We start from the raw sequence: 16,660 nt of genomic DNA, 5'->3' as shown, positions 1-16,660 counted from the left end.
GCCAAGTATCTGAAAACTAGCATACTATAATACTGAAAATTCAATAGATAGGCAACACAACAATGTCAACTAATGGCCCTTTGACGATGTTGCTAACGTGGCTACATCATCCATTTACGCATATGAACCAGTTACTACTTATAAGCTGAAGTAGTCTACATGTGTACCATCAGATTCAATACAAGTTTGATTAGTTTGTTCTTTTTAAAGAATTAAAAATAAAGTTTAGTTTAGTTGCTATTGCCTTCTTTCGTTTAGTTGTGCCATGTGTCATGTGTGGCACAACCAGATGAACTATCTGTTACTGATTTCTCCAAGATTACCATACTATATTCCATTTGCCATTTAGTATATTGGTAACCTTTTAGTCACAGAAAAATAACACACAGAGAACTTTTTCAGGACTCATGATTTGGGATGCATTTCCTGCACATAACTATTTACTGAAAAATTCACCTCAGTTAACTTGGTTTGGCTCGTACAACTTTTAATTGTCTTATAATATTATGTTGGCAAACCCAAACGCTCTGTAAAGTTTTGTTTATTGTTACAATAGCAAGTTTCTATATATGAAAAAGAACCAAGTCAGGGTCAACTCCTGTTGGAATGTTGACAACCTGCTGACTAATATCTGGTAAGGAGAGTGCAATTTTCTTGGCACCCTCTAAGTAGCTCTCAAACTTGTGATTTCCCCCATGTTTCTTCTCCAGTTTATCTGCAACCTTTGACTCGCCAAGAGCAGTGTGAAGAGCCAGCTCCTCCTTCATGATGTGGTACTTGATCGCCTGCTTTCGGAATGTCCAGTCACCGGAGATCCAGTCAAATTTGTAAAGAGAAAGGAAGCGGTGACCATACGACGCGATAAACTCAATTGCCGCAAGTATGAATTTGAACTCCTCCTTGGACAGGTAGTAAGAAAAGCTCAGCCTAGTCCATTCAGGCTTCAGTCCACTATACCCCTGAAAAAATGTCAACAGTACCATTAGCACACAGTATTTCCTGACAGTTAAGGTAGCATGAGTTTAATCCTGGGACAATTATTCAATCATACCTCAATAATGGCGGACCGAATGCGAAGGGAGAGTTCATTCTCTATTTTGAGCAATGTGTGGCCATAGGGCCATGCGCATGCGCAGCCTCCCCTCGCTTGGATGCCAAAAAGATCATTCAGCAACCTTGTGACAAAACGCCCATGGAGAGGGAGACGCTTGCGTCTCACATCCCTAAAGTGACTGTAGCAACCTTGCTCATCGGCCTTCTCAAACTTTGAATTGGACACTGGAGGAGGGTAGATGAGGAAGGAGAAGATCGATAGGCGTTCTACGTTAGTGTTGCCTACCATGCACCCTTACATTTGGGTTGCTGACAAGCCTTCTCATGGCTATCTCGGAGTACACTCGCTCTCGAAGGCTCATGGTGTCATACCCAATGTACTCGTTGACCCAAAATGCGAGCGATGCGCGGATCTTTTGGATGATTTGTGGAGTACCAGCATCTTCTCGCTCCTCTATGTCATCATAGTACACTGTATCCTACATGCTATGCAACAAAATTTGATAAAGTTTGAGAAACATGAACTGAGGTACCAGTAGGTGTGCGGCCATTTTGCTGCTGTTGAGTGCTCACCTCTTCACTGAAACCATTGATGTAGGCCACCGTGCCACCACCGCAGGTTGGAGGAGGCTGGGAGTTGAGCCGGTACAGCGCTTTGTTCATCAGAAGGATGCCTGGCGTGCCGGGGCCACCGACGAATTTGTGGGGGCTCAAGAAGACTGCATCGTAGCCATCAATTTCGCCAGATTTCATGTCAATTTTCACATATGGGCCACTGCAGAAAGGCACTGTTAGAACTGATGCAGAAAGGCACTGCAGAAAGGCACTGTTAGAACTGTTAGAAAGGCACTGTCAATTTTCACATATGGGCCACTGCAGAGTTTCTGACAAAGTTCAAGTTAAGAAATTTCAATGTAGGACTAGATCACTAGAAACAAAGAGTTCTTAGAATAATGTTAGGTCCTCACAGTCAAAGTCAATTTTTTTATCTGGCAAAATGAGTTCTTTGGAAAATAGAGCTCCACGTAATTCAGCTTACTTCAACACGGAAACAAGATACACAAGTCAACATACGCGTGCTGTCATATTCAATAGAAAGAGAGATATGAGTCAAGTGTATTCAAGTTGTTCTGTTGCAACATTCATGTTTACTTGTCAGCTATGCAAACAGCAAGTTAAAAAATGCTAAAATTAACCTGATGAAAGTCAAAAGTTCATTGTAGCTTATCACAAGTTAATTATTTTCCATAATATGAAATTACATATAGTCCCTCGCTTCATTTCCCATAATAGAGTTTACTTGTAGTGTTAATGGCAGTGGTTAATGGCGCCGGCAATGGCTTGTTACTTGTAGTGTGTGTGGCTTGAAGGCTTTGCATGGGCACACGTATGAGAGTTGCACTGCACATGAGAGTTGAAAAACATCAACACACATGGGGAAGAAGAGGAGGAACAGGAAATGGGAATGAGGAGGAAGAACGAAGGACTTCAGGAATCAGGAGTACGTGGTTGATGATGGAGTGGTTTAATTTAATGCCGGGTCAAGGCCATTGCTCGCTTGTGGCGACCAAATGCTCATTCATTAATTTCAGTGGAGATCCATTGGTAATTACCTCTAGACCTTCGTCTTGCATCAGATTGGACTTTGCTGAAACACATTTCATTTCAATTTTTTCAAATCATTCAAAGTGTCTTGCATGGCCAGGCAGCGTACGTTCACATCACAAACCTGATGGATATGCATGCCACCTAGCTACGCGTGAATAAACAGTACATGTATTTCAACTCGCACAATAAAAATCTCAGAGTACGGCCATGAAGGATAGATCCCGCGTTGGTCATTTGTCAAATCCTGCAGGTTTTTGGTCAAATTCATTCCTGTGGCAAAGAATTCAACTTACATCATTTTGTAGTGTTGGGGATATGATACGCCATGTGTGGAAGTCTTCATGTACATGTGATTGCTTACTTTCAATAACTAACGCATTTTATGTGATTTCGTACATTCAGTTTAAAAGTTCCATGCAAAAGAGCATTGTAATTAAGCCCCCCCCCCCAAATATCCACAGCCGGTGAAAACGCCTTTAGTACCGGTTCGTAACCTCCCTTTAGCACATGTTGTGCAACCGGTATTGCTATTTCGGTATTGAAGGGGGCGTTTAGTACCGGCTCAAATAACTGGTACTAAAGGGGGCCTTTAGTATTGGTTGTTGATACCAACCATTACTAAATTGGCTGCCACGTCGCGCGTGGCGGAGGCTAATTTAGTACCGGTTAGTACCAACAACCGGTACTAAAGGTCTTTTATTCCTATTTTTTTTCTTATTTTCTTTTCTATTTATTTATTCTATATTAGTATTTCGTATTTGCTTCCTTTACGTATACTAGTTCTAATACTCTAATATTATAAAGTTGTATTTATCTATAATATTACATTTGAGATAATATTATACATATATAAACATATTGTGCATACACATATATGAATAATATTACATTGCATTAACTTTCCAAGTTCAACATTCTGGATCAACGATTCTGAATCCGAGTCCATACGATGATGGGACCTACAAAGCCATGGATGAATACACATACGTAGTATCTGCATAAATTATTTCTCGAATTATGTCTCAAGCACTATATATATATATATATATATATATCACGAGAGGTGGAAATTCAACACACATCAGGAATTCAGGCTTGAAATCAAGTTCCTCCTTGAATTCACCTGCATGATGTTGACGAAAGCAAGCCCATGCTTTGTTAAGAATGTCTATGAGATTTTTTTATTGATTTCTTGATTTTCCTCAAATAGTCCATAATATAGACCGTACTTTGATCAACTGCGATAACAAGGAGTATCCAGTGGGAGTTGTATATATATGCATAGCCAAAGCTGGCTAGTCTTATATTTATCTACTAGTTCGAAAAAGAAAAGAGATGGCAAACACGCTCACTTGAAGTTCTAGTATTGTTGGTTTTCTAGGAACTTATATATGTTCTTCAAGGTTTGATTTGGTCTATCTCCGATGTCATAGTATCCTTTCCTCCGGCAAGTTTGAATCTCCATCCTGCATGATACAAAATCGAATAGGAGTTAAGACATCGTGCAATAACTAGAGTGGGGATTTTGAAGTTATAGCAAATTAAAGACTTACATAACTCAGGAACTGATGAGTGACTTGTCAAGTGCATCTTGATTGTAAAGGAAATAGAGTTCCTCTAGCGGCACATTTATAATGTCTTTCCCACGGAAATAATATTGATCTCCAATCTGAACTTCGAGCATGAGTAAACCGTTGGTTGAAGCCTCCATGTACTATTGGTGCAATTTGTACATCTTCGTTGGAAGACGGTCCACCAACTGCGGCCACACAAGCGGTTTCCCTAACTCAAATTTCCATTTAGCAGCCTCAGGTGTTTTGGGATGTGATCCTCCCCTCGAAGTTGAGCTGAGGTGAGATTTGTATCTTTGGCAAATAGAACCAGGTTCTTATCAAACTCCGAAAGCACCTAGAGCGGGGCAATCGATTGGTTGGATTGGGTTCCGAGCTGTGGAATACTTAGACCCACTTTTCTTCTTCTTCTAAAAAACCTTTTTTATTGAGCAGTCGTAGTCAGATAGCGGTGCTTTCTCTGCCTTTTTCTCCATGCTTCTAATAAAAGCTCATAATTTAACCTTATCAATTGGTGGATCTTTTCTTCACAGGAGGTGAAGTGAGCTTTAATTGAGCATCCACTACTGCGTGGAGTTCCGTATCAGTCATATCATAAGGTTTCTTAGGCTCTGGTTGCTTTTCCTTCAACTTATTCTGCTTCTTCTTCGTAGCCGCAGTAGGCAGAACTGAAAGCGTCTTTCGCCATGTAGCTTTGCTCATAATAGGAGGAGGTGGACTCATGCTAGGATCCATGTCAGCTGGTGGACTCATGCTAGGATCCCTGTCTAGTAGTGGAGAGGGTGCTCTGGCAAATGGTGTAGGTGGTCTTGCCCTTGAGCCTTGAGGAGATGATCCCAAGGTCGGGGGATTCGGCTGCGTAATCCTTAAGAAGCGCTTGGGCTATAGAATCCAACCATGGATGACTTCTCCTAGATTCTTTTCCCGATCACCTCTAGGGATTTCCAGTTTCAGGTCATCCCAACCATCAACCACTCGGTCCACCCCAACTTTGGCGTAACCACGAGCTAGAATCTTCACACCATGAATTATTTGGCCTTGTGTCGGTTGTTCAGCCACACCATAAGCCACCACAATGAGCTTTTTTTTCATAGGAGTAACAAGCTCACAAGAGGCTCTCCCAGTGATGTCGTCCACAATGTGGCGTTGGTTGTCCTCAAATATGTCAGATAATCCTCCAGCTAGAGCTTCCGTGCAACTTTCAGTACCGGTTGGGCTCCCAACCGGTACTAAAGGGGGTTATTGGGGGCTCCCGGGGAACTAGCCGTTGGACCTGGTACTAATGCTCATATTAGTACCGGATAAAAAACGAACCGGTACTAAGGGCTAAGATTAATGCTCAATTTTCCCGTAGTGATCCCTATTTCATTTCCCCCTTTGAACCGGAATTTTCCAAACTATAAACTACATATTGCTCTTATTACCTTGCACACACTATATCTAGATACATAGTAAAAGTTATGAATCAAGAAATATTAAAACGATCTATAATTTGGAACGAAGGAGTATATACCCGAGTTTTATGTTTCACATGCCAGTGCACGAGAACATCAGGGCACGTGAAATGGCGTCTCTTAATTACCCTAGCTTTAGCAACAGGCGCTAGAACACCCTCGCGCCATAGAGGTGAGAGACTTGATTGATGCAATCAGCATGCACCTCCTCCACTATTTATTGGGGTAGCTTCAACTCCTTGTGTAACAAGATTCTATCTCTAATTTCTTGAACTGAACCTCCAATTTTTTCCTAACTCAGCCGATCACGTCCCACATAACACATGGGAAACTCATGAAAACAATACTACCCCTCTAGAAATTGTCGTGAAAACCAACCTGAACATACCCTCTGCGGTCAAAACAACAAAAGAAAACCGAACAGATCTCGAAATATGAGTCGGCTCACAAAACCAGGTCATCCGATGAGTGTTGTGCCAGTTCAAAACGCTTGCCTACTTGTTTGCACTTTGCACTCACCAGATGCTTTTGTTCACTAGATACTTTTACCTATCTGAAAAGAAACTAGACTAGAATTTAACTTTCTCCTTGTCTCGTATAGATGATTTTGGTTGTGTGTGGTCGCAGAGACCGTTTCTATTATTTTTTTTAAAAAGAAACTCATTTAGATGATTTGGCGTGTGTTGTATTCACCGAACACTTGCAATGGACTTTAAAAACCAGAGCCCCTTTCTCGTCTGCTCGGCGCTACCCTCTTCTCACCAGATAGTCCGATCCGGCATGCCTTGTTCTTCGCCAGATGCTACGCCGAACTTGGAATATTCCAGAGAAGCTTTTGTCCAATCCCTAGCTAAAGCCATCTACACACCGTATGGTCTGGTGATCAGCCGGCTTGCTGGTTCCATTTTTGCTGGGAAAAACCGCTATTTTTTTTATTCTACACTACTCTACTGACAGTTGATCGAATTATTTGAACTTGTCCTAAAGCGACTACTTGACTAATAAGTCTGATTAAGTCTGCAGCCAGCTGCATACCAGTCGCCTCAACTACTGTCATTTGATATTTTCAGCAGCAAACGTTCAGAGTCCTGACAAATTGTTGAGTCCTTTTTGACGTTCAATCGATGGGAGGGATCGATACATGCACCGACACGATTCTACCCTGAAGGTGAAGCATCGAAACACGAAAGTCAATTGATATTCTGATAAACTTTATATCTCGGCACAAAATAAATGAGAACTGCTATCTATGATACTGCCATTCTGTAACCTTTGTCTTGTCTGCATATACCTATAGGAGTCTAAAAGATGAAGTATTTTTTCACCTTGGAAACCAAAAGTCGTTAGATGGACTAATTAAGTATCGATCTACAGTAGTATATAATAAAGATAAATTTGAAGAAATTCGATTAGTAATATTTGCAACCAAAAAACGTGCGTAGATTTAAAGCCCAGAGAAAATCGGTTCCCCTTGATTAGTTCTTCCTCTCCCTGATAAACACATGCAACGACCTAATTAATTCGCATTGAGGCATTGAAGACTGAACGGAGCTTGTGGTTCCTGTCTGCCAACCGGAACAAAATGACTAACTGTACGCGCTAGTTTTATCAGCATTTTGTTCACATCCACTTTTTTTTCTTTACCATGGTTGCCATTTTTTTTTTCAGAACACGTACAGAAACAAACACTCATAGACGTACATACGTTTGGGGTAAGAACAGAAATAATAGAGCTATAAATCTGTGTTCTCCTAGCTTGTGGTGTTTGGCACATGACTTTACCCTTGTTTTTTTTTTCTTCTCCCTTCTTTTTATAAGAAAACTGGACCTTAATTGATGTATACTGATAATTTTACGCTTCCATACAGTAATAAATTTTGAAGACGAAATGGTGAGCATTGACTTAGTAGCTATTTTTTTTTCAGAAAAAAGAATAGTCTTCAGCCTCTATCATCGCACATAACCATATCAGCTAGATCTAACAATTAGGTTTCGAGTTGACAAAGTAAAAAGGCAGCATGCATTGCAGGGGATGAGGTCCAAGCTGATGAGTCTCTCAAGATCAACCGGTAGGTCAGCGAGTCAGTCAACCAGCATAGACTATCACCCTGCAGCGGCGCAGCCAATACCTTTCCCCGCTGCTGGTTTCTGCATGCTAACCAACGTTCTAGCCAAGAATTAAACGGTTCGAATAATCCATATACAGTTTCATCGGTCAATTTCAGCAGCACTCATCATATGCATTACTGAGTGCTAGGTGCCTGATCTAGAATTCAAGATACTACTGCTCTCGCTGATTAACTTTCCTGCTGTCACGTGTAGTAGAAAACAGAAAATGAATATATTGCTGACCAAATTAGCAAACTACACGCATGTGGGTACTGACTTCTTTTGTCACAAAAACATTCCGCGCATGTGGATCAAGGCTCTGCTACTCAATTTTTCACCGCTCAAAATATTCACCGCTTAAAAGATAGGAAAACAATGAAACGTTTTGTTATTTTTGTGCCTGGCTTCTCCAAAATTAATTACAAAAGATATGCAAACAAAGAAACATTTGTGTGCCTGGCTTGTCGAAACTTTATTATACTTCTAGCTAGCATGAAGTGCATCTATCTACCTTTAGTAAAGACATATCTTGTGAGTTTTCCATTTGTTTCCCCCACATGAATGTTAAGCATGCAGGCTTTAATTTTCATCAGCCTAATTTTTTAGGTAATAAATGAACTCCTAAGAATTATAGAAAGAAAGGGAACAAAATGAATTTCTTCTATGGAGAAAGCATGTAATTTTAGCAAATGGTATCTGTGAGGGTTTTTTTTAGCAGATATTGTCTACTTGAGACATTAACGAAGTGCACAAGTGTTATCTCAAACAGTTCTAAACGCCTATCTTTAGATGTTTTTTGAGCCATCAAAGATAATTTTGCATAAGGGATAAACCAATTGTCTCACATTCAGATAAAATGCTGTTTGGGATAATTAGTATTGCACATGGAACAAAGGCTAGAACCATAAGAAACACACTTTCAAAAATCAACATGTAGATGTTGACAAATTAGAAAAATAAAGGTTTTTGGGTTATTAATCTTGCCCCTACATTGAAGTGAAATTGTACTTTTACCCACATTCTTTTAACTTTGTGATTTTACCCTTAACTATTCACCAGTCAATGTAATTTTGCTATTGGTATTTGCGCATTTGCACCTGGGACTAGTAGCATAATCGCATTGACTTGTGAATAGTTGAGGATAAAATCATAAAGTTGAAAACAGGAGCTTCAAATTAATATAGATCCGGATGCCACACGTCGCTAGGAATTAAAATATGGTTCTAATTTTCATTTCTAAAATACATTGATTTCCGCGTTACAGGACACATCAAAGCACCAATTGGTCATGAGTCATGACATTCAACTCCACATCATACTTGTTGGTTGCCCACGTGGCTAAGTATTATCTTCACGTATTCCATGTCATCGCTAGATATTAGGTTCACTTTCTTGATTGCACATTCAGATTGACATTAGTTTGGTTGATTACCTGTTCAGGGAAGGCATTAGTTTGGTTGTGCCACGTGTCACAGACTAGCAGCATGTACTGCTTTAATATCTTGTTAACTTGAATGCATCTAGCTAGCAAGCTTTCGTACATGATCTCGAGATATTTCATTTGTTCTTCCACATGATTATCGTTGTTATGTACTTGTATTTGATATTAAAGCATCCTTCTCATCTATCGGACCAAATTGGTGGCAATCCTTTTTCTCAGTTGATCAGTCCTGCTGCTCTTTTATGTGCAGTAGTCATCAATCTTATATTATTTAACGGCGATGTTGATTAATTACAAAAGTTGGCGATCATTTGATTTTTGTTGGTGTGGAATTGAACTGCATTCTACAGGTCAAGCATCCTGATGCGTGGCACACATTCTATATTCCAATATGGCAGTAATAAAAAATCCGACTCTGACAAATAATAGTACCTTTTTACAAAGTCTAATTAATAAGTATAAGGCTTTTGCTGGTCATTATTTTCCATTTGCTGCAGTACTACGAAACTATTTTTTTTCCATAGGTTAGGCAAAGCCTAAGTCTTATCTGTTGAGTAGTTACGCAACTAAAACTCATTCAAGATAGTTAGCTTGCCCTCGAAAAACAAAATTTAAGATAGCTAGCCTTGCAAGTAAGAACCATTACATTGCATGCAGTACATTTTTTCGCGTAAAGAAAAAACATTACATGTATGGCAAGATACCCTCAGTGTTTCGATCATGGTGCTGAGAAAAAAACTAGGGAACAATTTTTACTATCTTGAACAGTATAAAAATTAAATCAATTTATAGATATATTTATCAGACATATACTATGTACTAAATGTTACAAAATTTGATTAATTTGTAGTATCAAGACAGTATGACACGTACAAATACATAAGCGGAAGCCACTTCTGTTTGCCTCCTAATAAATTGTTGATTGGATATAGTTAGAGAAGTAGACATTACTACCACAAAACCACTTGAAATATGTACGAAAAATAGTGCTGTCATATGACTCAAGATTTGGGATCCATTTCCTAAACATGTTTATTTTCTCAAATTTACAACATAGGTTAACTCTGGTTTTTGAGCTAATACAACTTCCAGAAACTCATATAGTTTTATTTTGGCAAACTCACAAGCTCTGAAAGCTGCCTGTTTGTTGTTATAACTATACTAAGTCTTCTATATATGAAAAAGAACCAGGTCAGGGTCAACTCCTTTTGGAATACTAACAACCTGATGGCTTATATCTGGTAAGGAGAGTGCAATCTTCTTGGCACTCTCTAAGTAGCCCTCAAACTTCTTCTGATTAACCCCATGTTTCTTCTCCAGTTTATCTTCAATCTTTGACTGGTCATATTGAACCCGAAGGTCAATACCAGTGGCAAGATCCAGCTCCTCCTTCATGATTTGGTACTTGATTACCTGCTTACGGAATTTCCAGTCACCGGTAATCCAGTCGAATTTGTATAGTGGGAGGAACCGGTGTCCGTAAGACGCGATGAACTCAATGGCGGCGAGGATGAACTTGAACTCCTCCTTGGACAGGTAGTAAGAAAAACTCAACCTAGTCCATCCTGGCTTCAGTCCACTGTAACCCTGAAAAATGTGAAAGTGAACAGTAACATTAGTATACAGCATTACCCTTACAAAAGTAGGTTGCATTAAACCTATCACAACGTACTTAATCATACCTTAAGAATCATGGATCGGATGCGAAGGGAGAGCTCATTCTGGATACTGAGCAATGTGTGGCCATAGGGGCCTGCGCATGCGCAGCCACCCCTTGCCTGGATGCCAAAAAGATCATTAAGAAGTCTTGTGACAAAACGGCCATGGAGAGGGAGGCGCTTCTGCCTCGCATCGCCCGAATTGGACACCGGAGGGTAGATGAGGAAGGAGAAGATTGGCAGGCGTTCTGCTTTCGTGTTGCCAAGGACGCTTACATTCGGGTTGCTGACAAGCCTTTTCATTGCCATCTCGGAATACACTCGCTCTCGGATGCTCATCACGTCATACCCAATGTATTCCTTGACCCAAAATGCAAGAGATGCACGAATATTTTGAATGATGGGTGGTGTGCCGGCATCCTCCCGTTCTTCAATGTCATCATAGTACAATGTATCCTGCATATCACAAAACCGTATATAATTTGAACTAGTCCATCAACCCGTGCTCCCACATGGGCTAATATTTTTAAAAGTTATTGAATCTGAAAATTATTTAGAAATTAAACTTCTAGCTAATAATTTAATTTGTTTACCTACTACTCTCTCATTTTTTCAATACTTCAACGTAATACTCATATAGATATGTACTTATCTTTATCCAGTTGTGATTGCTTTTTAATTAGTAATTACTTTATAAATTTTTTGATCCACATTCACACTTTTTTTCATTTTGTATCGCACCTCCATACATTGTGTTTAGCATAAAAATCGATATTTTTCATCGATTCCTCACATACATGTGCAAATGGTATAAATGGTGACACTCATCATGTGTATATACTATAACTTAGTATTTCTATATTAACAATGATATAAATAGATAATTTATAATCATGTATTAGTTTAATTTTGGACATTTCTATATGATGCACATGAACATAATTACATTAAGATTTAGGTGTTTACTTTATGTTATTTTTAATAACAACGTACGTGGGTAACTTAGATACAAATTTAGAATGAAATTTTAAATTATACTTTATAATGATATGTATGAGTAAATTGGATGATGATTATTAGGTTATTTTAGATTATTTTTTATATTGGCCGACCTTAGTAATTTAGATATAGGATTAGAGTTTATTTTGAATATTTTCACAATGATAGTGGTGGATAACTTTTTTAAAAAATATAATAGATTAATGAATATGATTATTAGAGTTTACAGGGTTGGTGTTTGATGTTTTTGATTTTTTTGACAATTTTTAGGATTTGTCTTTTTTTTTCTAGCGTGTCTCATGGGAACTAATGCAGAATCTCCAATGAAAAAAATAACACCACGATTGCTAAAAAGCCATTACCATGAGCTACATCTTATTTGTTAAATATTGGAACACAATACTTATATAGATATATACTTATTATCATCAATTATATTTTAGTTAGTAATTACTCTATAATATTTTCATCCACATTTATAATCTTTAATTTTTTCACTTTGCATCGTAGGTATGCGCTTGAATTTGTTTAATTGACCTTAAGTTTGAGCTATAATTTTAATATAGAAACCTATATTCTCATCATTTGCTCTATATCTTTATAAATGGTGACGCGCATCACGCATATATACCTTAGTTATTATATCATATGCCAATAGTGTAAGAAATAGATGATTTAGACTCATATATTGGTGTATATTTTTAATTAAGGTGATTGGACTGAAATGTAGGTTACCTCATTTTATTTTTAATAATGGTATATGTGGGTAATATAGATGCAAATTTAAGGAGTTACTTTAAGTATTTTAAGTATTAGTGGTGGGCAATTTAGTTGCAAATTTAGGGGGTACTTTAAATATTGTTTATAATGGCATGAGTGGGTAATTTTGATGAAGATTAGGGGGTTACTTTAGTTAATTTTATATAATGGTAGATATGGATAATCTAGATATAGATTTAGGGGTTACTTTAGGATATTTTTATAATGGCATAGGTGGGTAATTTTTTAGAAAACATAATAAATCCAATGGCTATGACGATTTGAGCCTACCGATTGATGGCAAGATGTTTTGCTTTTTTTGAGAATTCTTATAATTTCTCCCTTTTTCTAGAGTGTCCACCTAGAAATCCTAGGTGGCTTTACCTGAAGGCTTCCAAAGGAGTTTTCAATTAGTAATGGTAAGATTTAGGATATACTATGAGGATGCAACCATGGCACAAGTAGTATTTGCCATCATATCGCTGGGCTTAAGTAACTGCTCACCTTCTCATTGAAGCCGTTAACATAGGCCACGGTGCCGCCACCGCAGGTTGATGGAGGCTGGGAAGTGAGGCGGTACAATGCTTTGTTCATCAGAAGGATGCCTGGTGTGCCTGGTCCACCAACAAATTTGTGTGGGCTCAAGAAGACTGCATCGTAGCCATCGATTTCACCGGATTTCATGTCAATCTTCACGTATGGTCCACTGCAAAACGAGACTAGTTAGAATTGATACGTCGATTTTTTTTTATGTGCTCATGAGGAAGCAGAACTGATGCGCCAAACTGCCATATGGACAAGCTGAATATTTCTGAAATTTTGATTGTAATCATGCATGGAAAAAAAAGTATCAAGGATGAATTTCTGATAATGTTGGAAACAAGAAATTTCATAGCAGGTCTAGAAATCTAGGGTCCTTAGAATGTTGGTCCTCTAGTCAGAGTCATTTTTTAAAGTCAAAATGAAGAATTCTGTAGATCTTTTGCCCACAATTTCTTCCCCTAACATTAGAAAATAACAATACCTCAAGCAATAATTCAGCTTACTTCAACACGGAAACATGATACACAGCAGGTCAATATATGTAGTTCCAGTTCATACTTCCATCAGATCGGCAGTAGTCCATGTGCTGTCATATTCAATGCAGTGCAGATATACAAACTAGCTGCACTGATAAGTCAAATATATACAAGATATCCTCTTGCGACATTAACGTTTATACGTGTCTTCTATGCAAGAAGCACATACAGCAAAGTTTTTAAAAACTAAACCTAAACCTCAGTTTTTTTTGGTAGGTTTAATGTGGGTAATCTCAAATATGCTCTTCTACCATAATAAACTTTAACATTACGCATATTTTATACAGAGAGTATTAGCATACGAAAATATTTAAAATCTAGGGTAGCAAAACATAAGACATTATTACCAATTTGTAGTTTAATTTTCTCTGAATTTGTTACGATTATAAGTAGAAGAATTTTCCCGACCAACTATATGCATTTCTGAAGATTTGCGATCCGGCCTTGACCATAAGAATGTTTTAGAAGATCACAAATCTGCCCAATCCTAGAATGTCAAATCCATCCTTGTCATGCATGTACTATATTCAACGAAGTTGAGAGTGACATTCTGTCGCTCTCATGAATGTCAAGTACTATTATGATGCATTGCTTTCTTTAATTTGCTATAATATTATAATCTGCCGGTCATCTCTCACCTCGCGGCGAAGTCGAAGCACGCGAACGCGCCATGGTCGTGCAGGACGCGCGCGAGCTCGCGCGTGTCCGTCATGACGCCGGTGACGTTGCTGCACGCCGAGAAGGAGCCCAGCATGGGCCGGTTCGCGTACTCCGGCGAGGCGAGCGCGCGGCGGAGCGCGGCCAAGTCGACGAGCCCGTCGGCGTCGACGCCGATCTCGACAACCTCGGCGAGGCTCCGCCGCCACGAGAGCAGGTTTGAGTGGTGCTCGTAGGGGCCAACGAAGACGACCCACCGCTCCTCCGTCCGCAGCTGCGCGGCGAGACGGCCGCGCATCTCGACCGACGGCACGGCGACGCCCATGACCTCCTGCAGGCGCTTGATGGCGGCCGTGGTGCCGGCGCCGCAGAAGAGGAGCGCGTCGCCGGCGCCGGCGCCCATGCATCGCTTGACGTAGCGTGCCGCCTTGTGCACAAGCCGCGTCGTCTTGCTCCCGACGTGGCTGTCCTCCGTGTGCGTGTTCCCTGTCCATAGAAGTCATCAAACACACGTGTCACACACAGGCATGTCGGAAGAAAAAAGTTATCTATCCTTGTGAGCAAGAATGGCAGCCCGCTCACCGTAGAAGGGGAGGACCTCGTTGACGATGTAGTCCTCAATGTACCGGAGGCTCCGGCCGGACGCCGTCTGGTCGGCGTACGTCAGCACGCGGCGGCCGAACGGCGTGTCGAACTCGACGTCCTTGCCGATCAGCTGCGACCGGAGCCACTCCACCTTCTCTTCCCCAGCTCCGGCAGCGGAGACGAAGCTCTTGTCTTCCAGCGTGCTGGCACGGAGAAGGCTCAGCAGGGTGGCCATGCCATTGGTGGCCTCCTCCGCTGCCGACGCCTTCATCGTCGCAGTGGCCATGGCCCCTTGCTGAACTTGCGCAGATGGCATATATTATACCCTCTCCAACAACCGTTGTCTAGCTGTATATTCCAACGTCAGTGGCAATGGCAATGGCAGTGGTGAAGAGAATGAATTGAAGCAAACGGCAATGGCTTGTAGACTTGTAGCTGTGTGTGTGTGTGTGTGTGTTAATTTCTGGCCTCAAGCTCTGCATGGAGACAGGTATATATAGACATTGCATTGCACTACTGCACGTGAGTTGGACAACAATGAAAAACCGGAGGAAGAAGAGAAGAAACAGGAAGGAGGAAGGAAGAAGATGGAGTGGTGGTTGATTTAGTTTAATGCCGGGTCAACGCGAATGCTTTGCTTGTGGTGACCAAATTCTTGCTCGCTCGTTCCTGCGTTTCAGTGGGCATTCATTGTATTGGCTGCTGCTGCATCAGATATTCAGACTGGGACGGACTTGGCCTGAAACATTTGTATCTTTTTTTTTTCAAAATCGTGTTTAAATGCTTGGCATGAGCTAATCAATGTACATGGGTCGGCCGAAGTACGTACAGAGCGCAGATAATATCAATGGGCTGGTTCACATTTCGTCACACGCTTTACGTGTAAACATCACGTAATTTTTCAACTCGACAAAAATTAGTAAGAAAATAAAATCAGAACCAAAAGGATCCCGTGTTGCCATTTGTCAAATCCAGGTTTTCAGTCACATTTTCATTCTTGTGCAAAAAGAAGAAGAAGAAAAGAAATTAAATCAGAGCATAGGAGACGTCATGCATGCAACTGTACGTACAGAAACGCGTGCCGTACAATTATAACATGTGAACAGATTTCTTTTGAGAAAGGCATTTCGCGTGTGATTTTATACCTCCCCATGAAACGATGATTTTCGTGTGGTATAATACCTATAGGAATAGGGTCTCATTTCTGACCAAAGATAGTTTGACCAAACAAGAAACTAGAACGGTCAACGCGGTCAGGGGGGATTTGAAAAATCATTAAAAATTCAGTGACTAGACTAACAATTTGTGATGTACAGAGAAATAAGATAATAGGAGTACTATTTGCTATTGTTAATATGCTATGTCCAAGATTTTTTTTTTATCTCTTAACTTATCTCTATGGCGTATAGGCCTAGGACCCAGGTGATGGCATTTCCTTTTTGTTTAAGCGAGTGATGGCAATACTGGATAAGCATATATAGGGAGGGGGAGGGGGCAGTGCTTCTGGCAACAAAAGAATTAACTGATGTTCTAAAACTTGGATGCAACAAACGTTCTAGTTTTGAAAACTACTATGGCATTGTTAAAAATACATTCTTTTGTTTCGTGCAATGTCGCTCGCTCTGAGACGTGTGACACGTTTTTCTCTCCATGCATGCTACTCAATCCTGCGTCCCAAATTGTATAT

At 40.0% G+C, this 16,660-nt stretch overlaps 1 protein-coding gene and 1 pseudogene across 1 annotated transcript; both read right to left on the bottom strand.

The window, feature by feature from the left end:
• Nucleotides 1–563: 563 nt before the first annotated feature.
• On the bottom strand, nt 564–4,708 carry LOC117864884 (uncharacterized; annotated as a pseudogene).
• A 5,525-nt stretch (nt 4,709–10,233) lies between these two features.
• On the bottom strand, nt 10,234–15,638 carry LOC117865459 (uncharacterized). The gene is made up of 5 exons (XM_034749672.2): nt 14,971–15,638; nt 14,370–14,874; nt 13,157–13,358; nt 10,919–11,350; nt 10,234–10,823 (listed from the first exon to the last, which is right to left on the bottom strand). The coding sequence occupies exons 1-5, from the start codon at nt 15,287–15,289 to the stop codon at nt 10,407–10,409; spliced, it is 1,875 nt and encodes a 624-aa protein (XP_034605563.1). The 5' UTR covers nt 15,290–15,638; the 3' UTR covers nt 10,234–10,406.
• Nucleotides 15,639–16,660: the final 1,022 nt, after the last annotated feature.

This window comes from Setaria viridis, chromosome 7, assembly GCF_005286985.2.
Source record: "Setaria viridis chromosome 7, Setaria_viridis_v4.0, whole genome shotgun sequence".
Lineage (NCBI taxonomy): Eukaryota > Viridiplantae > Streptophyta > Magnoliopsida > Poales > Poaceae > Setaria > Setaria viridis.
This window is presented reverse-complemented; position numbering and strand designations above follow the sequence as displayed.